General features: G+C 42.6%; 1 protein-coding gene across 1 annotated transcript in view; it reads right to left on the reverse strand.

The window, feature by feature from the left end:
- Positions 1-430: 430 nt before the first annotated feature.
- Positions 431-24,119, reverse strand: part of ABCB1 (ATP binding cassette subfamily B member 1) — an 80,206-nt gene continuing 56,517 nt past the window's right edge. The window contains exons 19-28 of the mRNA XM_081102568.1: positions 23,650-23,727; positions 20,885-20,968; positions 17,912-18,115; positions 15,932-16,032; positions 14,199-14,339; positions 11,984-12,140; positions 10,995-11,192; positions 4,526-4,732; positions 1,697-1,843; positions 431-919 (exon numbers count right to left, since the gene is read on the reverse strand). Of these exons, the coding sequence (XP_080958694.1) occupies positions 713-919; positions 1,697-1,843; positions 4,526-4,732; positions 10,995-11,192; positions 11,984-12,140; positions 14,199-14,339; positions 15,932-16,032; positions 17,912-18,115; positions 20,885-20,968; positions 23,650-23,727 (1,524 nt within the window). The 3' untranslated portion in view covers positions 431-712. The remainder of the gene's footprint in view (positions 920-1,696; positions 1,844-4,525; positions 4,733-10,994; positions 11,193-11,983; positions 12,141-14,198; positions 14,340-15,931; positions 16,033-17,911; positions 18,116-20,884; positions 20,969-23,649; positions 23,728-24,119) is intronic.

A 24,119-nucleotide genomic window follows, 5' to 3' on the forward strand; every position in this document is an offset into this window, starting at 1 on the left:
ACATTGTGCATCCTCTGTCCCACCCAAGCCCATGAATCTTGTATCAGTCTGTGTGGTCAGTTTGAAAACCATCATTATGTGCAAATGCAAGAATCCGCAGGGCCAATTTCAAGAATGAAGGTAGATAATTCTTTAGGACCCAGTGTGAAAATACATGTAGATCAGGAATTATTTACACTATTTAAGCATTCTCACAAAAATAAAAAATTAATAGGCGTTTTTAGGAGTCCTTTTAAAAAATGCAGATAGGATCTTCAATATTCCAATTAGGAGGTAATATATTTACAGGTGTTTTAGACAAGATGACTTCAGTCATATAAAAGTTTAGTTTTATTATAGGCGCTTTATGCAAACATTCAGTACTTTTTGCTTCTTCTATAGTACTTTTAGCAAGGCAGTCAGTTGCCGTCCAAATAAGAAAATATACACAAAAGTTACACATTTTATTAACAAAATCTACTCTGAATTATTATATAAACTTCTAATGCAATTGAAAACATCGTTTTATTCCATCTGATGACGTTTCTTCCGGTTCCTTCCACTAAAAAGTCTTTCAAGACTCTGAACTCGATGGGATGATCTCGTGTCAGGAAGTATTAAACAGGTCGCTCTACATAGTGTTTCCAGTAAAGTGCTCACTTTTTAACTTTGACTAAATGCCATATTTTAACACAAACATTAGAAAATATTTAACAGCTTATCTGGTCACAGTTCACGAGCGCTTGGCCCCAGACTGGACGCTGACCATGGAGAAGTAGATGCCCTTCTGTGCAAGCAGCTGCTGATGGGTGCCGTGCTCCCTGATCTTGCCGTTCTGAAACACCACTATCAGGTCTGCGTTCTGGATGGTGGACAGGCGGTGGGCGATCACAATGCAGGTGCGGCCTTCTCTGGCTTTGTCCAGGGCTTCTTGGACAACCTATTTAATATTCATGTAAATTAATCCTGATACAAACAGCCCTCTCCCTTTACATCCTCTCCCATAATAACCCTCAAAACTAATTTATCCAACAATAGGTTCTTCTGTAACAATGGTATCGGTGAAATGTAACAGGTTTTACAAAGCAAAGGATTTGGCGTGCCAGAAGATAATCGAATCCTAGTTTGGATTAGTTCTGAGGCACGAGTGATCTATTCTCCAAGACATGACAATAAATACAGCCCATCCAATCGTTTAAGAACATTTACTGGTGGCCTCGCCATACAACATCCTTCAAAGCAGCCCTCTGGTTCCGCTCTACCGCAAATGCGGGAAGACTGAGCACAAAGACAGCTTCCTTTTAAGATAAGCTACCTCTCAGAATTAGTGTGCTTCCAGGTGCCTGAATACTCCACTTTTTCTCGAACTGAAAACGATTACTAATGTTTACCTTAAGGTACGGTCAGCTTTTAATATCGTAGTGCCCTCCCCCTTTTTTCTAGAGTCGCTGAGGAAATGCCGCCAGTGGAAATGGAAACATATCGTCTCCTGAATGCAGCTTCTTAGGTCAATACAGAGTGATCCAGGGCTGTTGTGCCTGGTTTGATCTCCATTCCCTTTCCCAGTAATAACAGCTACAGGAAGTGTTTGAATTCCACTGAAAGGTGACATAAGTGATAATCAAAATATGTGGCTGAATTCTGTCCTCTACTGTGGAAGTTAGAAGCACACATTATATCTTAGGTCCGTGTGAATGAGTCCAATTTCCATTCTTACCTTTTCACTCTCTGTGTCCAGAGCTGATGTGGCTTCATCCAGAAGCAAAATGCGCGGCTGTCTCACCAGGGCACGCGCGATGGCAATGCGCTGCTTCTGGCCGCCGGAGAGCTGGGTTCCTTTGTCGCCTACTCTGGTGTTATATTTCTGCAAATAAGGTGGAGTTATTATGAAAAGTAGAACTAAGATCCTAAAAAAGGGTTTGCTTACAGAAAAGAGGATAGTCACTTCCCTACATATAAAAAAAGTTTAGGTTCAGAATAGGAATGGTTCATAGAGAATGAAACAAACACAGACATAGCTCCAAATGGCAGGTTTGATCTCTCTTCTTGAAACTAGGACACTTACGTCTTCAAAGTTATGTCTTCGTATAAACAAGTGAGCATGTCTAGGAGGAAGAATACTGTCTCAATCTTAGTCTCTTCCAGTCTTCTGGTTTCATTATATTTGGGACAAAGATTGGTAGGAGGAAGGAAATTTGATTTCAATGGGCTATGCATACAAAAATAAATAAATACAAATTTGATGCTCATTGTATTTATAACCAGTAGGTGACGCTCTCTGCATTATTTTAAAGTGAGGAAGGGAAGGCTTCTTAGGATGCCCGCCTTTTGGTGTCTGTTTTAATAAAATTATCTCCCAGGTTTCAACAATTTTAATGGATGCTAAGCATTAAATCTGGCTCTCCCCAATTTGTTTTCACACACTTGTTGCCCACATTAGGTAACTGTCACTATTCAATATGATGATAGGAACAGATGTTAGGAGGGTACATAGGGGAGAGCCAAAACAGGATATGAAAGCACGTGTAACCCTAGATAACAATGCTATCTTATTTACAGGCCCTTCCCGGCTAAAATTTTAGTCAGAATGTAGACTCTGATTCTGACACTCAGAGTTTGTGAAGTCCAGGCTCTATTTTTAGTTGCTATATCTGAACCCTAGTTCTGTGGCACTCAGACCAATGACTCCACCTGCAGATGGAATAAGGAGACTCCAGGTGAGGTTCCAGCAGATGCGTGGGGCTGGCTCTACCCCAGGGCTACATCTGCCGGGGAGGCAGGAGCACTGTGTCCCATGTGAGTGCAGGGTGACCAGGTTGCACTGATAAAGTATAGCCTGTTGAGGCCGGTAAAGGCAGGGCTGTAACCCTGCAGGGCGAGGTAAATCCTAGTACAAATCACTCAGGAGAAGAAGTGGCTCCTCAGACAGAAAACGGGACTCAGGGGATTTGCCTTCTCTTTCCTTGTCCGAGAAAAAGACTCACAAGATCTACTTGTGCTCTGTGCGACAGATGGAGCCCAGGAGCCCAGAATGGTGGCGTCCCAGTGGAAGACCAATGCCAGAGGGCAGGCATATCCATAAGCTAGGTAATAGCTACTCTCTGTGTTTGTCTTTGTCAATCCCTGGCCCAGTGGTTCCCAAACTTTAGCCTGCGTCAGCATCACCTGGGCTACTAAAGCATCAACGATGGACTCGTCCTCCAGAGTTTCTGATTCAGCAGGTCTGCAGTAGGGTCTGAAAATCTGCATTTCTTACAAGGTCCCAGGAGATGCTGATGGTCCATGCCCAAACCTCGTCATTAGTAAAGGGGACTGAAACTATATTCTAAAATGTGCTAGCTGTGGAAAGGGCCAGTTATTCACAGGGGGGCTAGAAGATGAAAGGCTGGGAGGGGGACAATGTCCTCTCCTGGGGACTAGGATGTGGTGGGAGTAATTATCCAAAGAAGAGCCTCAGGAAAAGAAAACAGTGGGAAAGAAGGCCACCTGGCATTGCTATCCTTCCCCCGAGCAGACTGCCTTCCCTGCTGGTTTGACGCTACTGAGCTTTATTTCTCAAGGGAGACTTCCTTACAATAAAGAGGGAAGAGGGTTAGGCGAGTTATGTCAAGATGCACTTTAAAATATAGGACTTAATATATATATATATACTAGTAAGCCCTGACCGGTTTGGCTCAGTGGATAGAGTGCCTATCGGACTGAAGGGTCCCAGGTTCAATTCTGGCCAAGGGCACGGACCTCGGTTGCAGCCACAATCCCTGGCCCTGGTTGGGGCATGTGTGGGAGGCAACCAATCCATGTGTCTCTCTTATATCAATGTTTTTCTCTCTCTGTCTCCCCTCTCCCCCTTCCACTCTCTCTAAAAATCAATGGAAGAATATCCTCAGTGAGGAGTAACAAAAAAATAAAATAAAATAAATAAAATATAGGACTTAAGGGGCTGAAGAGGGTGAGAAGTTCTGCTTATCTAGCTTCCCAGGAGGAATTCGGAGGACAGCCATGGGACCACAGCCCAGGGAAGGTTTCAATAATCAACCCTATAAGCAGAGCTTGGGGCCCATGAAACGGGCAATGGTGAGAGATTACACGACATCACTGCCACCCTGGTGGTTCAGCCCTATTCACAGAGAGCCTTCTTCCTGGCATGGGTCCTGTCCCCTGGCTTGACTCCACAGGGAGGTGTGAGGCTTGGGGAAGAGCTGCAAGGAGGAAGGTTGGGAGATACTTGGGGAGGGAGGGCCATGCCTGCTTCTGCGGGCCCGCACTCAGACTTGAAGGGAAAGGCCCCTCCAGACACACGCCCTGTCAGGCTTGTTCACAGGGAAGGTCAGCCAGTGGGGATAGAAAATGTGGCCAGACTTTTGTATTCAGGTGTGGGTGTGTGTTGGGGAGGTGTGTGTGTGTGTGTGTGTGTGTGTGTGTGTGTGTGTGTGTGTGATAGTTGCTCATTTTCTTCACCATTGGGCAACTAGCCCTTTAGAAATCAAACTGTAGGTCAGGGTGGCTGCCACAGGCTCCTGGACTCCCATGTGGGAGGGAGACTTACGTCAGGCAACGTCTCAATGAAGTGGTGGATGTTGGCCTCCTTGGCGGCCCGCACAATCTCTTCCTGTGACACCACCCGGCTGTTGTCTCCGTAGGCAATGTTCTCGCTGATGCTGCAGTCAAACAGGATGGGCTCCTGGGACACGATGCCCAGCTGTGCTCGCAGCCACTGGACGTTCAGCTGCTTTATTTCTTTGCTGTCGATGCTCTGAAAGCAGGAGTTCACAGATCAACCTCATGACCAGGACACTGTGCATTTAGCAATATTAATATCATTATCCATATATTAACACTGCCAACTGACTGTGAGACTACCTTTTTATTGTTGTTGGGTTTTTTTTATTATCAAGGTTAATTAAATAAGGTCATAGATGTATGCTTTGAGGAGCTGTCATGTTTCTTCTGCTTTAACCCTAGTATTTGATATATGCAGGTGGTAGGTACAATAATGCCATACACACAAGCTCAAGATACTGATGTTCTAATCCATGAAACCCATGAATGTTATGTCACACGGCAAAGGGGAATTGTATAAATTTGCTCATCAGCTGATCCCAAAATGAAGAGATTATCTTGGGTTATCCAAGTGGACCCAGTGTGACCATAGGGTCCTAAACTATGGAAGAGGTGGCAGGAGAGTGAGTAGCGGAGTGTGCGATAGGAGAAAGACTCAATCGGCCATTGCTGGCTTTGAGGATGGGGAAGGGGCCAGGAGTCAGAAAAGGGCAGAAACAGATTCTCCCTTAGGACCTCCAAAAGGAACCCAGCCCTGCTGACCCCTTGATTTTAGCCCAGTGAGAGCCATTCTGGACATCTGACCTCCAGAATTGGTAACATAATACATTTGTTATTTTTTACACCACTAAATTAGATGAAACTTGCTATGGCAGCCACAGGAAACTAATACGATGCATTATATTTCCGGAATATTTCCTGGCATCTTTATTCATATGTATTAATTTTTCAGAGGAAAAGTAGCTGAGGTTAGATGGGGAATAGATAACTACTCTGACCACATAATAGGTTTGCAGGTCAGGGTTCTGATCTGCCCTGAGTTGGTTAGGATCAGGTTGTTGAGGGAATGGGCTGCAGCAATGAAATGGAATAGAAGAGAGAGTGGGAGGAAGGTGGCTGCTATACTCAGTAGCTGTTGATGCTGGGAAAGTGATTTAATTTCTCGAGAGTTTCCTTGTGGATAAAACGGGAATTGTGATCATTTCTAAACTCTTGGAATTAAGGATTAAACAAGATCATGTATGGACCCCCACTAGCACAGTTGCTGGGCACAGAGGATGCACGCAAGGACTACCAGCAATATATCTCTCTCTGCATGTGCTGTAGCTGGAACTAAAGAAGATGGGTAGATGGTTGATGGGTGAAAGGATGGATGGACATCTATAATGCTGAGCCAAAGAAGCAGCAAGGAGAGACTGGCCTTTCTCTGGTCATTGGCTCCCTGGATTCTGCTGTAGATGCCCAGGGTGGTGCCCCTCACAGCCTTGCTGATAAAAGTCCTCACTCTCTGATGTGGATATGTCTGCCGCAAAGATCTACTTTGCAAGAGAATTCTGGCATTTGAGTGAGAGAGCTGTTCATTCCCTCTGATAAAGACATGAGTGACTCAGCTTCAAGCTTTTCTAATAGTGGTGACGAGTATATACCAAGAGCCATAAATACTCTCTGCATCCTGTGTGCCTGGCTGGGCACCTCTGGGAGACAGTTGGCCAGGGGTAGGGTACAATCTCTGCTGCAGGAAGGCAGCTTCTGTTTGTGAAGCTCGCAGATGCAGAATGGAATACAGCCGTGACCTTATTGGTACCAAGCCCAGTTGCCATGGAGACTGTTCCAAGCATCTATGCCCCAGGCTTCCTTACAGTGTGAAGTGAAGGTGGAGAGAGGCAGGAAAAACCATACAAACGTGTGGCAAAACAGCAGACCTTGTTAAATGGAACACGGTGCGTGAGAAATGGAAATCTGAGTGAAGAGAGTAGTTGTGTGTTTAAAATTTTTTTTTCCAGGGGCATGCCCCTGGAAGGAAAATATATACTGCCGAATATAATCAGACAAATTTGAATGATTCCAGCAAGTTTAAATGAGTTCCTCCTTCACACTGAATACAATAACAGTCTTGGGCCTCCTCCTTCCCACACGATACATCAGAGTTGCAAACTATTTAAAATCTGTGTTAGCTGAAGAATTCTTTTTGGGGGGAAACATGTTTAGAAGCCAAAATGTAAAACAGATGAATGCAGAGCTTCTTTGTCTGAGGTCTAAGGGGAGGTTTGTGGGAAGACCAAGGAACTCTTGGAAATCAGTGAGTACCGTTCAAATTAAGTGTTTATTTATTTGAACGGTAAACACTTAATTTAGGAAATCAAGTTTTTGGGTTTTGGTAACACAAGTGTCTCATAATTGAAAGATATTTCCTGTCCTGCCTCAAAAGAGGAATGCCCCCATGTTAGCCCAGACACCCACCGGGCAATACCCAGACAACGACGACAGGCTGCTAACTGTGTCCTAAGGACAGAGGTCTCTGAGAGTGGTGTGTGGGATGGACCAGAGAGAGGAGAGAGGATAGGTCAGGGGAAGGCTCAAACCAGAGGCAGTTTAACAGTGAAGCTAATGAAGTTAAACTTTAAAGGCCTCAACTGCGGGTAAATGCTGAGTCTTGGACAGTGTTCTGCGTGGGAGGAAGGCCAGGCTGTGGTCAAGAAGCACTTTCAGGTAAGTACTGTATTGATGATAATTTGCCTAAAGAAGGAACTAGAATCTTTAAGTTTCTAGTTAAATTTTGTTGTGATTTTTTTTTCACTCTAAGCAAATATTCACTTCTGTACCTAATTCTGTATTCATAACTTTGTATTCTTTAAAGGAGGGTCCATAAAATTGTATGACCTCCAGGCTCCACACAGCTTGGAACCTCCCTCTATACCAGTGATGGCGAACCTATGACGCGCAAACTCATTTTTTTGGTTGATTGTCTTTGTTAAATGGCATTTAAATATATAAAATAACTATCAAAAATATGTCTTTGTTTTACTATGGTTGCAAAGATCAAAACATTTCTATATGTGACACGGCATCAGAGTTAAGTTAGGGTTTTCAAAATGCTGACATGCCGAGCTCAAAAGGTTCGCCATCACTGCTATACATACAATTCTGTTGCTTCATTGTTCAACACTCCCCACAATTTAACCAAAACCATTTAAATGTATCAGTCCAGTGGTTCTCCAACTATAATTGGCATCAGAATCACCTGGGAAAATTGTGAAAACTAAAAGGCCAGGTCCTAACCTACTTGAATAAACCAGGTGGCTGTGTTGGTTACTAGCTTTCTAGGCCAGTGATGGCGAACCTATGACACGTGTGTCAGAGGTGACACGCGAACTCATTTTTTTGGTTGATTTTCCTTTGTTAAATGGCATTTAAATATATAAAATAAATATCAAAAATATAAGTCTTTGTTTTACAATGGTTGCAAATATCAAAACATTTCTATATGTGACATGGCACCAGAGTTAAGTTAGGGTTTTTCAAAATGCTGACACGCCGAACTCAAAAGGTTCGCCATCACTGCTCTAGGCCATTCTGATAGACACCATTTTGAGAACCACCACACGGGTAATGTTCATGAGATTTCCTGAGCTCAGGATCAGGTCTTTTTGCAGTTCTTACGATCACAGATCAAATAATGCTCAAATCCCACATCCCCATTTTTACAAGGTAATGAGGACTAATTACTAGTAACCACTGAGTTAAGGGTTACTAATTGGTTTTCATAAACAAAACTTGGCACATGCACTAGTGTTTATTGGTGACACTTCCACTAAGTCTGGCTGCTCTGTGCCACTTGGCAGTACATATTTCAGAGTTCTAGTGCAAATGCACAGGAGCAGATAAAGCACTAGATGAGGTCACTGCTTTCAGTGCATTATCAGTGTCGTCTTGAGATGGTTATTGTCCAACGCACTCAGCATTCATCACCATTTTATTCTGTGTCTGCTCTTCCATAAATCAAGGGACTGGAAGGCTAAAACTTATTTCCCAGACTCTCTTCTGGTTCTGGAAGTAACTGAGGTTCTACCACTGAGGAACCCTTTGCAAAATCTGCAAGGCAGAGGCCAATTCTCTTTAGCAGCAGAGGTAAGCTTACACACATGTTCCAGCAGACGGGACTTTTTGCAAAAGGCACACTCTGATCTTATGTCTTCAAGTTTGGAGTAGCTGTGACAGTGGCATAATTTACGCAACTTCCTGGCCACAGGATCCCAGCCGGTGGTGCTGTGATTTGGCTGTCTTAGAGCACTTACTTTCTTCCATTTTTCCAGCTCTCTCAATGATTTTGTAAGCAGCTAATTGCTTTTATTAAATACTTATCTACTTGAAATACCTATAGCAGTTTCTGTTTCATATGCTGAATCATCACTGATATGATCCATGCTTTTAATTATGCTTCCCTTTTATTTCTGAATGTGTAGAATAATTAATTAATTTCTTTACGTTCTTCTTGTTTAATTATTGTACTGTTTACCATTACTGTTGTTTTCAACTCAACTCTGTTATCGAGAGCTATTTCCATTAAAGTGACTATGAGTGCAGCAGTGAGGCCATAAGAAATTTTTTGTCCTTCCTAAATGGGTTATAATAATAATAAAAAAGCATGAGAAGGGTGGGGTGGCCAAGGAGAGACCAATGGGGGGGGGAAAGGTGACATATGTAATACTATATGTAATGCTTTCAACAATAAAGAATTAAAAAAAAAAAGCATGAGCACCACAACTCTGGTTAAACCCACTATTTCGGCCAAATGGGCCTATATGGACATAGGGAACAAATCACTTATCAACCACAGCTCACATGATCTCTTGCACCAAATGGCATCTGATTGACTGCTTACCCTCATACCCTTATGCAACCAGTTCTACTTATCCCTTAAGAACTGGTTCAAATTTATCTCCTTCTTTATTCTACCTCATGGAAGTATGTGGCCCATCTCTTCAGTTGAGGACAGACACCAGACCCTATAACTCATTAGAGCTCGACATTTAACACACGGCTTGCTACATGTCCATTAAGGGCCATCATCGGTGTCTGAGAGCTAGCATTTCCTCCTCTGATTGACTCATTTGTCAGCGAGGTCTTCATTTAGAGTCCTTTGTTCAAACTTTAGCCACAAAATTGAAGCATGAAATCAGAATTCACAAAAAAATATTAAAAATGGTAATAAAAAATAAGAAACAAAGCTTATGTAGCTGCGAACGAATAGACTGGGTAAAGGCATAACTGTCTTTGAATACAATAAAACATACAACTGAGTAACCATGAATGCTATAGGGAAATAAAAATGCCCTGGTCTACAGGCTGAAAATTCTATTTTCATATCAGTCACTAATGCAAGTAGGGCCCATAGGGAGATGATGGGCATCAATCTGACTATATGGAACAGGTGTCCATTCTGGTTGGTCAGTGCCCTTACCATTCCAGTTGTTAAATATTTTTAATATCATCTGAGTGCAACCAATAATTAAATAACATCATCATAATGAACTTTTCTTGCTGTAAATTCTATTCCTTCCTACTCTGATTTTCCCCCTTATTCTCCATTATAATTATTTAAAATTTTACTACTCTCTTCATGACTCCTCTCTCATCCCCAGTATCGAAGATAGTCGCTGACAGTTACTCAGCAAGGTCTGTTGAAAAAATAAATATAACCATTCACTTATTCTATTAGTTCAAGAAACAAAAGGGAATCCCTCTACATTCCTTACCCATTTCCAAACTTGGCTGATCTTACAATTTTCCCCTCAGAAAATGCTGCAATGCCCTTTCTCCATCAACAGCTTTATCTCTCCCTCAGCCATAAAAATGCTCAAGATCTCCCCCCTCACCATTTCCCCTAGACTCCACCTCCCCACTCCAGCTGCTGTTCCTATAACCTTCCTTCTTCTTTGACCTTGATAGTCTATACCAGTCTCTGTTCCCCCTCCTAACCACAACTCAGCAACGCTCACCTGCTTCCAAGCACCACCTCTTCACTGAGAATACCTTACACTGCCAGAAGTAGCCCATTCATGGCCAAATCCTATATATTTTTACACTCTTCATCTTATCCTGCCTCTCCATAGCCTCTGTCATTGCTGACACCTTCCTCTTCTTGAAACACTCCCCATCCTTGGCTCCCACCTTCTCTCTCCTACCACCCCTCTTCTATCTTTATGGCTCCTTAAATTTTTGCTGGATCTTCTCATGTAAGCTGAAACCCAACTGAGAGAAGGGAGGGGGCAGTGTTGAGAGAGAGGCTGGAGTTGTTGGCTGGGACAGATGATGAGCTGGGAGACCATATCGAGGATGTCAGAAATTAAGTGGGACTGTTCTTTAAAGGTTTGAAACACCGTGGCTTACAGTGAAAAATTAAATGCATCCAGGTTTTTAGACGATGAAACACTTCAAGTGAGTTGAGTACTCACCACTGTGCCGGCCAAGGGGTCGTAGAAGCGCTCCAGCAGCTGGACTACCGTGCTCTTCCCGCAGCCGCTGCTGCCCACCAGGGCCAGCGTCTGGCCCTTCTTCACCTCCAGGCTCAGCCCCTGCAGCACGGGCACGTCGGGCCGGGTCGGGTAGTTGAACACGACTTCATTAAATGTCACATTTCCTTCCAATGTATTCTAAAATCAGAACCATACCATTAAGTTCCTTTGCTATAATCCTGGAAACACATTGTATGGCCAACCCCTTGAGCTCCAGGTGTCAAAGGTAGTGAACTTGTATTATAATTGGGTTTCATTTGTAACTGCTAGAATTTAATAAATACAATCTCAAAGAGTCAGTGTTTTTATAGCCTGTATTGTTAATACAAAACAATGTGATAACTCCATCTGTTCCCCAGGAATAATCTACATATCATAAAACTTGGTTAACAAGATTTGCTTTTAAGTGGGCAGTATTCCTATCTCCCAGTAACTTTGTCATACAAAAAGTATTGGATGTAAATATATATTATTAACATTTAAAAAAATGAACCCATGATCTAGAAAGTTTCATTTTATCATCAGCAAATTTTTAAAAGCACAGATTTTATCAGATTTCCTCTTAGAATACGTTCTCTCTCTTTTTTTAAAAAAAATCCTTACCTGAGGACATACTGTTTTAGAGAGAGGGAGAGAGAGAGAGAGGGAGAGAGGGAGAGAGGGAGAGAGGGAGAGAGGGAGAGAGGGAGAGAGGGAGAGAGAGAGAGAGAAAACATCAGTGTAAGAGAAAAACATCAATCAGTTGCCTCCTGTATGCACTCCAACTGGGGATTGAACCCTCAACCTAGGTATGTGCCCTGACTTGGAATCAAACCTGCAGCCTTTTGGTGTATGAGACAACACTCTAACCAACTGAGCCACACTGGCCAGGGCTCCTTCCAGAATACTTTCATTCGTCAGTTAGGAGCAGATCTTATAATCAAACTCACCAGCTGTAGGCCTTCTGTGCTATAGCTGTCGATCAGGGGGGTCTTCTCAATTATCATGAGGATGTGGGCCGCGGACACTTTGGCTTTGGCATAATCAGGAGCAAATGAACTGACCTGCCCCACGGCCATGGCACCAAAGACAATAGCTGAAAATACCCTATAAAAAATAAAGACAAAATGTGTGCAAAGAATTGTAACTGCGAAGCTCGAAGGCTGGCACTTTTAACAACCAGAGAGCATAGCATCAAACAATTACAAAATAGAAAAACCACTTTTCTTTTTAAGGTCATGTAAGTGCAACAGGTTGACTGTAAAATGGCCCCATTTTTCATCTCTGTTCCTCATCTTCTTGCAATGTGACTTTGCAGTTTCTCCATTTAAGAAGGGGAATTTGTTTTCCTACCCTTTGAATCTGGGTTGGGCTTGTGACTTGCTTTGGTCAACAGGATGTGGTGGAAGTGACTGTTGCCAGTTCCAAGCCTATGACTCAGGGGGCCCTGTATGCTTTCTCTCGCTCTCTGTCTCTCTCTGCTTCTGAACTCTGCCATCACCACAAGCCCAGCCAGCCTGCTGGAGGACAAGACACAGATGGAGAGAAGCGTGTGGGTCCCGGCCAACTAGCTCACAGCTCACTGCAGACACGGATCAGCCTAACTGAGCTCTGTTATGCCCAACCTACATCAGCAGAACTGTCCAGCTGATCCATAGACTTGTGGGCAAAAATCAATGTCTATCATTGTACACCACTGTAATGGCTAGCTGTTATGCAGCATTATTGTGGCAATCAATAATGGACACAGGCAGGGATGCTGGAATTGCATCAGTCTTAGAAAACCTATGAGCTGCACAGTAAGGAAAGAGCTCCTTACAGACCCAGGTAGCATGCTGCTCCCAAGATGCATTAAGCTTCTTCATCTATGACATGGGAACCATAACTGCTTCAAGTGGGGAAGGACTCTACAGGATATCTACTCCAGCTCTCAGTGTTTATGCCCAGGCACTTCCCTACATTCGCTTCTATCTTCTGTTTTAGGAAGTAGCAAGTTTGATTAAGTCTACTGTTAAGTTTTTCAAATTGGAAAAAAAACCTATATCCTTTTGCTTAAGATATCCTTCAAGTATAGGAATATTGTGGGGGAAAAGAGCAGCACAAGGTAAGAGCTGGAGAATTTCAGAAATGGCAAGGGAAAGCTAGATTGGGATTTCGGCTACACCACAGGTACAGGGCAGGAACTTTGCTTCTTTGATGACTTCTCATACTCTCAACATTCCAGCTGCCTTCCCCTGCACACATTTATCAACATGCCTTTTGAAACAGTGCACCTGGAACTGACCTAAAACTTGGGAGCCCTCCCAGATTAATACTGTGAGTCCCTCACTGCCTCTCCTCCAGAATCCAGACTCTGCCTCTAGCGCACAGAGTCTAATCAAAGCCCCGATGCGAATGATGCCTCTCCTGGTTGTGGTCATAAACAGCACCAGCGTATCACTTGTCAAATGGATATATTAAGTGGAAATATAGTTTTCCCAACTGGCGGCCTGACAAAACTATAATGCATGTGTATGTCCATATCGACATAGGATGAACATCTTATACTAACGCATCATGTTGCCAAGCTTAGGTGATTCTGGTTTAAATGTAAAACTATATTCCTACCAATGATGGTATGTTATCACAGGGCAGAATCTCACCCATCACCAAATCTAGACACTCATATACAAACTGCATATCTAAGTAATTTATAATGAAGTTCAGGCCTGTGTCCCCGCAACTGAGGTACAGTTTTCGGCATTCAAAGAGATGGAGCAGAAGTCCAAGTCCAGCTTTCCTTTGTCATTTCTGAAGTTCTCCAGCTCTTACCTTCTAACTCCTCCTCTTTATCAAAGAGGGCCAGATACTTGGTTCAGGGTTAGGCTTCCCCCCAAATGTCAAGGCCTTCTGGAAACCCCTTACTGAATCACCACCCCAACAAACCACAGACCCAGAAGGTCAAATGTGTGAGTCAGCACTGTGGGGACAGGAAGTCACTGACTCCCCACATGAAAGAGGTGCTTCAGTGACAATACACAAAGACTCAGAGGCAAAATGACAGCTTCTGAATCGTGAAAATCTGTTCCTGAGGCTTCACAGGAGAAGTTTTCCAGGCAGGCACGAAGCTTGTTCACCTAAGCTTTATTTCTAGAGTCTAAGTGTAAAGATCAATCCACCACTTACAAGAGCACATCCTCAAACTCCATCACCCGACGTGCCACCAAGTAGGCACCGAACCGGAAACAGGCAGCGTAGGAAAAGTACATCATTGCCTGGGTGAAGGAAAATGTGATTCCAAAGATGTGTGCTTTCTTCAAAGAGTTTCTGAAAAGAAGACATTTGGAAACTTACTTGGCTTTCATGTTTCAGCCCTTAAAACATAACCTTTGATAGGTCAGTGGTGGGGCATGGAGGCATGGCAGGCAATGATGGGTTTAGTTTCCAAACAGCGAATTTTGGTCCTCACTTTACCACTTGTGGGAATTTAGGAAACTGCCTAATCCCTGAGCTGCAGTCTTTATCCTATATAATCCTATATAATAAAAGCATAATATGTAAATCGACCGAACGGCCGAACAGTGGACGACCATCCGGGACCACTCTATGACACCCGCTGGCGCCAGACCAGCCAAGGCGGGTGCGATGCGATTGGTCAGGGGCCCGGCCATCACCCCATGATCGCCACAGAGGGAGGCCCATGAGGGAGGCCCAGGCTACCAACTGGTGGGCTGTGGCAGGTGGGTGGGGCCTCCCTCTGTGAGGGAAGCCTGGGTCCCAGCAGCTGGACGGAAGTCCGGTTCTCAGGTGCCAGAGGGAAGCTGGTGTCGGCAGCCAGGGGAAGAAAGGCCTACTCTTGCACAAATTTCATGCATTGGGCCTCTAGTCTTTAATGAAGGATTAACCACACTTCCAAGTGTTGAGGCTAAGTTAAAATAAGCCAAGGAAAACCTGAAGAGCCTGTTAGAGATTCATAAATGGAAGTTTCTTCCCCATTTCCCCTCCTCTTGGATATATAATGTATAACATATGTACACTATCGTACACATTCATGCAACATACATTTATCCAACACCTACAAGCTGAAGGGACCATGAGGGGCAGCACAGAGGAATCAGGCACGTTCTGGCCACTGGGGACCCCGGAATCAAGTTGGATTAGAGTGTATGCAATGGAGGTACCTTATGAATAACATGCTATGGGGAGTTAGCGGTTTCACAAAGCAGTTCCCATTCATGCATTTTCTGAGTCACCTGGGACTGGGCAATGTGAAGGTAAGAGCAGGCCGACAAGTGGGCAGTCTTTTGGGCCTCTCCTCCTGCTTCAACCCGATCAACTCTGCTTCGATCTACTTCACATATTGGGATTTCAAATAATTTTCTCCCCAGGAAAACATAGGCTCTACTATCGTAAAAGAAAAGTTTGAAAACCCATCGATAAGGTGGAGCTCTCTCCTTTTCCCACAGAAGAAACGGAGACTCCGAGGTTGGGCTTATTTATGCTTAGGTCACTTCTCAGAGCCCCCTGGATGAGTTCATGAGGGGAAGAGCAGGCTTCCCTGGAACAGGGTCAAGAGAGGAAGAAAAGGCATCCTTTAAGATGCACCCCCCCTCATGTTCCACAAAGAAGTAATTTCCAACGAGGCAAATACTTGGGTCAGTATCCAAACTTGGCATCAGAGATTCATTCTCAGTATCCTCTCTTCCACCCCCTCCCATCAGGCACCTGTTCTTACAGGTTCTACCTCAGAGATGCCCCTGTCTTAGGTTGGGGTCTTGTGATTTCTCTCCTGCATAGGTATAAGTACTTCCCAAACGGTTCCCTTCTAGTGGCTTCTCCACTTGTTCCCCACCTTCTAGGCCAAAGTAATCCTCCGGAAAAACACTCTGATGATCGGAACACTCTTCAGTGGTTATTACCTGTATGGTACCTGCAAACTCTGTGCATACATATATTCAAACTTCTGCTCCCGAGTCAAAGAAACAACAGTTCGGAAGTTTTCGATGGCTTCGGTAGCGATCTGTAACAGAGCACCCAGTCACCCAGGGGCACAGAGACAAACGAGGGCAGTTAGCTTGAATTCCATAAAAGAGAGAAAGAATATGTCATAGTAAAATTAACATTATTAACTTATTATGACCTATGAGCTTCTTCACTATGGAAAAGGATCCTAAGTAATTCATCAAATTTAGTTTTAGATCTGGAAGAGAGATCAGCTAACTCAATCTCCTTTTCACAGAAAGAGAAGCTAAGGCTTAAGCCGATAAAGGCATTTACCTAAAGCCACACAGCTTTACAGTGGCAAAAGTCACCTGAGAACTCAGTATTTTACATCTACTGCAGTGCTGTTTCTTCTATGACAGTCACATTTTAAGTTTATTGTAATTTTATATTTTTTAATGTGATGCTCATATTTTCCTCTTTGTATTTATCATTCATGGCAACTGAATAATATTTGGGAAATATAAAAGAGGTACAGAAAGTGATACAAAGTCACATATTGGTGTATTTTAGATATTAGCTTACATTTTTTCCCCTAAGCATGTACATATTTAACAAAATTGGGATATAATTCCATATTTGGCCTTATAACATTATTTTTTACCGTAACAAATACCAAGAGCACTTCCTAAGGTCATTGAATATACATTAATAATGGGATGTGTAATGGGCCACTTAATATCCCAGGCACTTAAGAATGAATGCCTTTATTATTGAACAAGACTTTCCATTCTTTTTTAACTAAAAATAATGCTGTGATAATCATCCTTGTACATAAATGTTTGTCCATGTTTAATTTTTTCTTAGAAGTTCTTCAAAGTGAAATTCCTAGGTCAAAGAGAATAAACTAATTTGTAAAAAAAACATGGCACATATTATTAATTTGTTTTCCAGACAGTTTCTATCATTTAATTATTAAAAATTTTCTTTTAAATTTCGATTATAATTGACATACAACATTATATTAGTTTTGGGTGTATATCATAGGGATTAGACATTTATATAACTTATTAAGTGATCACCCTGATAAGTCTAGTACTCACCGGGTACTATTCATAGTTACTATAATATTATTGACTATATTCCCTATGTTGTACTTTACATCCCCGTGACTGTGTTTATAACTGGCAATTTGTACTTCTTAATTCTTTCACCTTTTTCACCCATTCCTTCACCCCCTTCCCATTTGGCAACCATCAGTTTATTCTCTGTATCTATGAGTTTGCTTCTCTTTTGTTTGCTCGTTTATTTGTTCACTTATTTTGAAATTATATGTATTTGTCTGACTTATTTCACTTAGCATAATACCCTCTAGGTCGTGGTCGGCAAACTGCAGCTCACGACCCACATGCGGCTCTTTGGCCCCTTGAGTGTGGCTCTTCCTAAGCCTTAGGAGTACCCTAATTAAGTTAATAACAATGTACCTACCTGTATAGTTTAAGTTTAAAAAATTTGACTCTCAAAAGAAATTTCAATCGCTGTACTGTTGATATTTGGCTCTGTTGACTAATGAGTTTGCTGAGCACTGCTCTAGGTCAATCTATGCTGTCACAAATGGCAAGATTTCATTCTTGCTTATGGCTGAGTAATGTTCCATTGTATATATGTACCACCTCTTCTTTATCCAATCGTCTATCAATGAACACTTAGGTGCTTCCATATCTTGACTATTATAAATACTGCAATGAACATAGGGGTGCATATATCATTTTGAATTAGTGTTTTGGATATCTTTGTATAAGAATCCAGAAGTGGAATCACTGCATCATGTAGTTCTATTTTTTATTGGTTGAGAACATTCTTTGAGCTTATGAGTAGTAATGAGTTATAGTAACAGAATAACACTGATTAGAATATTTTAATCTACTGAGGTAAGCAATTAATTTAGTTGAACTCACCCTCCCAGAACCTTCTAGCTCTTTCTTATCTTTTAGTGCATGTCCAGACAACATTTTCATTTCAACAACTCCTGCTATTGCAATGATGGGTACAATCGCCAAGAGTAAAAGTGTTAATTGCCAGCCATAAATTAAGGATATAACAATGCCTGTCCCAAGATTTGCTATATTCTGGGCAATTATAGCGAGTCTGGAACCTGTTGCCTGTAAAACAAACAAAACAAATTAGATGGACATTTTTACATTATCTTTAAAATCCATGCTTACATTTTCTTTAGGATTGTGACAATTCAGCCTCATGAAAACCTATTAGTTATCTTCTCAGTAATAACATAAAAAATAAAGGTTTACTTGGTTTGTAAAATGAAGATTTTCATGACTTCACAATAAATACTGAAAGTATAGGATCAATAATACAGAATTCAATTTCATATTTCTATTTCTTCTGATGTTCCAATACCAAGAAAATTTCCATTCATTAAACCACAATCACTAAAGTGAGCTCTGCAAATTAACAAGATAAAAGAGTCTGACAAGTATATTAAACTGGGAATGTTGGAAATTTCCAATGTTAGCTGCAGAATTACTTATAACATTTGTCATTATTAAGAATATTCAAATGTATGTTGGCATATGTGAGATGTTTATTGTGTGCAATTTAATCTGCATTTGATTCGGAAAAAATACAGAGAGCTGAAAGTTATGGAATTTAAGTCAGGATATTAAGCAGACTTCAGATCCTTCTGTTTGAATGCCTAGGGGAGCCTGAAGCATGACTTTCAGTAGTGTGCAGGGATTTGCAACTCTTAGACCAGGAGTCAAACTAGACGGTCAATTCCATCTACCATTCCATACTTCCCTTCCTCTACCCTGGAAAGCCCCTGTGCCCGAGAGCTATTCCACATTCCTCCTCTGGCCCCCAGATCTGCTTTGTCTGGAAATGGCTATGCTCTTTCCCACCCTCAGAACTTTCTCTGCTTGAGTAGGGCTGGTCGCAGGTAAAGATTATGGTGGAGTACAGTCCAGGGTGGTCACTGCCACTTTTGTGACTTTGTGAAAATTTCTCCCAACCCCGAAATGAACAGGTGCATTGATTAATAACTAAAACTTCTCTTAGTTATGAATTTTAGGACAGAATCCTTTATAAGACCCCCTTCCCCAATATCGACTCTCTAAACCCATTCAACACTTATGTGATAAAACAATAGACCAGTAATTAGGGGAAAAGGTTGCTACAACTACCAGTAGCCTCTATACTTTAAATTGCGGACCAGGGAACTGCCTTGGGGCTAAAAGGGACAGCATAAATAACAGAGCATTTATTTGTATTTGATGTCGTCATTGAGCTTCTATCAAAGGGGTGCTTAGCTAAATTGGGTATAAGTCAAAGAATGGAGTGGCCTTCCATGCCAGCTCTCTCTGTATTTATACATTTTTAATTCAAAAGTCGGAAGTTACGAGCGGATCAAGGATTCTCTCACACGAGGAGAGAGCTGCGTACAGGAAGGATGTAGAATGCTCCTGTTCTCAGCATTTACAGGTCCTGCTCAGAGCTCATTCCCACAGCAGACGGCTGAGAGAAGCACTGAGATCCTCCCCCCAGTGCGGGGCCCATGAGTTATCCGGGCACACCTTTCACACATATAAATATTTAGCTTTGGATGTTAGTCAAGGCCACAGAAATAAGTAACAGGGGTCAACGATGACAAATTCTTCTTTTATATAGTTCATGAAAGATGAACTAAAAGATCTAGAACCTGCAAGCTGGGGGTGGGGGGGAGGGTTGTGGGAGGAGATTAAGCCCCTTGGTTTAATTTAATTTCAAAACATAGGGCTGAGAGGAGGTAACACTCCAAACACCACCGTCCAAGTGTGAAGCAAGGAAAGAAAAATGCTTCATCACTTGAAATGCACGAAGCCCCCTCGCAATCTCTCCACTGTACCCCCATGTATTTGTACCTCACTTCCTCACCTACTCATTTTTCTCCTCACTTTTTCCTGTTCTTCCCTCTCCTGCTATTTATTTCCTCCTCAAAACACCATCATAATGCTTGAAATCCAGTTCCAAAATATTTGTGCTTTCTCAATAAAAGCTTTTTTTTTTGCTATAAACAGTTGTAGTTGTAGAAGGAATTGTTACTTCATCCATAAATCAAAATGTCCTGGTTCAAGTTTCTAATTATATCAATTAAAGAGATTCATACAGCAGCAAAATGTAGCTTTATAGTCAGATAATGTTGTTCCTTCTATCCTGGCTTTACCTTTTTAATGTGCTTCAATGCATTTCTTTCAAGCATTTTTAAAGGTTTTCTTCCCTCCCCTCTGAATGTAGTGCGCCAAACTTTCTTTTTCTTATTTTTTAAAATATATTTTTATTGATTTCAGAGAGAAAAGGAGAGGGAGAGAGAGATAGAAACACAATGACGGAGAATCATTGATCAGCTGCCTCCTGCATGCCCCCCACTGGGGATCAAGTCCGCAAACATGGGCAATGTGCCCTTGACTGGAATCGAACCTGGGACCCTTCAGTCCGCAGGCTGACACTCTATCCACTGAGCAAAACCAGCTATGGCCTCCAAACTTTCTTATAGCAACTACATACATTTTTTTTTCTGGAGACAATTAAAATTTTATCGATTAATTGAACATTAAAACAGACTGATTCCTGTGTGATATGCTGATAAATACTTCCTTTGCTAAATAATCATCTTTCCACATGTATACTGTTAATAGCATAAACAAGATAGCAAATAACAAAAGAAAGCTTTTAAGTTATCTATATACTAAACAGTATATGATGTTTAAATAGTTAACATTTTTGTTATCAGGCACATGATATACTGTGTAGGTTATATGTTTATTTAACATTTTCTTAAATATAATGGGAACTAACACTGGAAATGAGGAAATTAGTTTCATGCTGAGATGCAAAGTGGCCACTGAGACAAACACCCACAGGAAGGAGGCACGTACCCCTTTGACTTGAGCAGCGTCATTGGCCAGCCTGGTCGTCAATGCTCCAGTGGTGTTTTTGGGGTCATCAAACCAGCTCACATCCTGTGGCACAGAAAATGGTTTTATTCTCTTAAAGCCCAAAGACTCTTAGCTCCAAAGACAATGAGAGGGTCTGTTCTGTTTATCATTTATATCGCCTGCATTTAGCACTCAGGATTTGACACTCAGTAGAGAAGAAAAGGGACTTAGCAGACCAACACATAAATGTGTCGAATTTTTTTGAATGCCCAATTTGTTCCAAAGATGATTTCTAAGTGATCAATCAATACAGTAGTGAACAACAACAACAACAACAAAAGACAAAGTTGCTGCCTTCAGGAAACCTGAATTCTAGAGGTGAAAGCCACAAACAAATCAAACAAATAAATATATACCATGCCAGGTGGTAATAATGCTATGGAAAAACATAGAGCAAAGTAAGAAGGATAAAAGTGAGGAAAGGTGCTATTTTATAGACAGGGAGGTGACAGAGAAGGCCTCTCCAAGGTGCCATTTGAGAAGAGTTCTGCATAAAGAGAAGAAAGAGAATTTCTGAGAGAAGGAAGAAACAGCATGTGCAAAGGCCCTGTGGCAAAGGCTCATGCACAAACAAGAATGTCCGAAGGGCTGCCACTAGTCTTAAAAGCACCTTTGTGTGCATTTGTAAAAGTTGCCTCTTCCTCTAGACAGATTTCCTTTCTCAGTTGTCTCTCCCACTCCTCCACTCTCATATTCAGAGAGTCAGTGCATATATTGACTATGTGCATATATCGAAAAATATGTGAAGCTGTGGGTGATGAGGTCTGAGAGGTAGTGGGAGGCCACACCTTGTGTGACCTTCCAGTCAACTGCAAAGAGTCCAGATTTTTACCCTGAGAGATATGGGAAGCTTTCAGTAGGTTTTGGGCAGAGGTTTGTGATCTGATTTTATTTTAGAAGACTGACTCTGGTTCTTGGGAGAAGAACCTACTGGATTGAGATAAAGATGGAGGTGGTGAGACCAGTTCGAAGGCTATTGTAATATTAAACAGAGAGAAAGGAGTCAAGGATGACGCTAAGAATTTTAGCCTGAACAACTGGTGGAATGAAGCTGCTGTTTATTAATATGGAGGAAGACAAGAATGGGCCCTGTGGGGAGGGGAGAGTCTAAAATTCAATTCTGGGAATAAGTATGAAATGTTTATTAGATGGCCAAACGGAGAAGCTGAAGAGCAGTTAGGTAACTATTGTTCAGGGCAAAATAAACGAATTAGATTTTTAAAAACTCACCAAAAGAAATCTAGACTAAAAACTCACATTCAATGTAAAATAGGATTTTCTTTGTAAAACCACTTACGTTTTTAAATACACAAATATGAAAAAGATTGTATGTTTGAGGTATACATTTATGTTGTTATAAATATAACTATGGTCCTAAAAAGTTATCTGAACTGGTGATTTGCATTAAAGCAGTATCAATCATTCCCCTCCACCCCCCCGCCCAAAGAATTAGGAAAAAACAGCATTATAACTTATTCTAGCACGTGTCAACTTGCTTTGTAAAGCAAGCCCCCAGGTACCTCCCGCAATAGAACTTAACTTCCTTGAAGATGGGGGTCCATTCACGTTTGAATGACTTATAAAATACCAAGTATTGTAAGCAGAAGGCACTTAAATGTATGATGACTGGATTTCATAATTTATGGAGAGGGCATTACACAAACCATCTGCTCACCTTTCAAAGTGTACTGGACCTAGGAGTTGGCCCAGGGGCTGAGGACGTAATGCGGCATTTGGTCCTGGACCAGGGTCAGCCTCGAGCCAAAGAGGAATCTCTGCTATCAAAACCTGACTGAGGGTCCTAAGCCAGGGCCCTCCATCGAATAGTGTTCTGTCGCCCTGGGTCTGTCGGTCACTAGTGAGCAAGTCTGATAACTCGGTCTTCTTTTAAAGTGGCATTGAGTGGTAGGAGTGAGAAAGCATGGCAGAACCAAAGCGAATATCACCCAGGAATTCTAAGACAGCACACAGATGATTCTCAGGCAGGTTCCAGTGCCCCGGCATCTCGGGGGCATCCTTTTACTCACTGGTAAATGACTAGTGGAAAATTACATTACAAAGTCACACGCAAAATGTTCATGATGGTTATTAAAGAAACTTTCCTGTTTGAACTGGACTTCTTCGGGCTACATTCCTCGAATCTCCTGACCCCTTTCCCCAGGAAAACATCACCTTATCAGTTAGGGTTTTGAAGGAGTAAAATGCGAGTGCCATTAAATTAAGTCATCATCAGCTAGTGACACTGCAGCTTACATTAGTCCATCAGTCTGGCCCCAGCAAAGGAACGGGGCAGTGAAGAAATGAGCGTGGGGTGCATTGTGCCTTGTGGGAAGCAAGAGGGCATCCCTTGCTGGGAAGAAACACCAGTCCCCTGGGTTTCCCAGGGGAAAGAAGGAAAGAGAGAGGAGAGGGAGGAGGGGGACTGAAGATCACTTCTGCCTACTCTGCCAACAGCTGCTGAGGCCAAGCTGGGGGTGAACCTGCTCTGGAGACGGCCTTGCAGCCATCCTGAGCCCGCCCCCTGCAGACGGGCAGACGGCAGGGCCTGAGCCTGCACCTGGCGGCATCCAGCCTCATCTTCCCCACGAGACCCAGGGAAGAGCAATGCAGGAGCTCCTAAGAGTGACGTGAGAACGCCCCCACCACCTGCATCCACGGGCCCAGGAGCTCTGCACATCCCAGGGCACAGTCCTCAATGCACATACCTGTCGCAGCATGGACCTGAACACCAGGTATCGAAGCCGCTTGGTGAGGATCTCTCCGGCTTTGCCAAATGTGAAGCCCTGTGGAGAATGAGAAGACACCATAAGGAAGGGGACCTGTCAGAGGCCGAGGGGCAGATGGCATGGTGGCATGGCGAAAGCAGAGAGGAAGTGCCTGGCTGGGGCATCAGCAGAGCAGAGGCCGTCCTGACAGCCCGCGCCTCCTGCAGAATCAGAGGAGAGGAGGAAGGCAACCGCAGCTCCACTGTGCTCCCGGGTAGCATGCTGGGCACGACTGAGAGAGAGGGAAGAAACAGATGCAAAGAGCACAAGTGAAGAAAGAACCACCTCACCCAGGCCTAGGCACTTAGTCACGTTATCTCTTTTAATCATCTGCAGTGGTCGGCAAACTCATCAGTCAACAGAGCCAAGTATCCACACTACAACGACTGAAATTTCTTTTGAGAGCCAAA

The sequence above is a fragment of the Myotis nattereri genome, assembly GCF_964212035.1.
Source record: "Myotis nattereri genome assembly, chromosome: 11".
Taxonomy (NCBI): domain Eukaryota; kingdom Metazoa; phylum Chordata; class Mammalia; order Chiroptera; family Vespertilionidae; genus Myotis; species Myotis nattereri.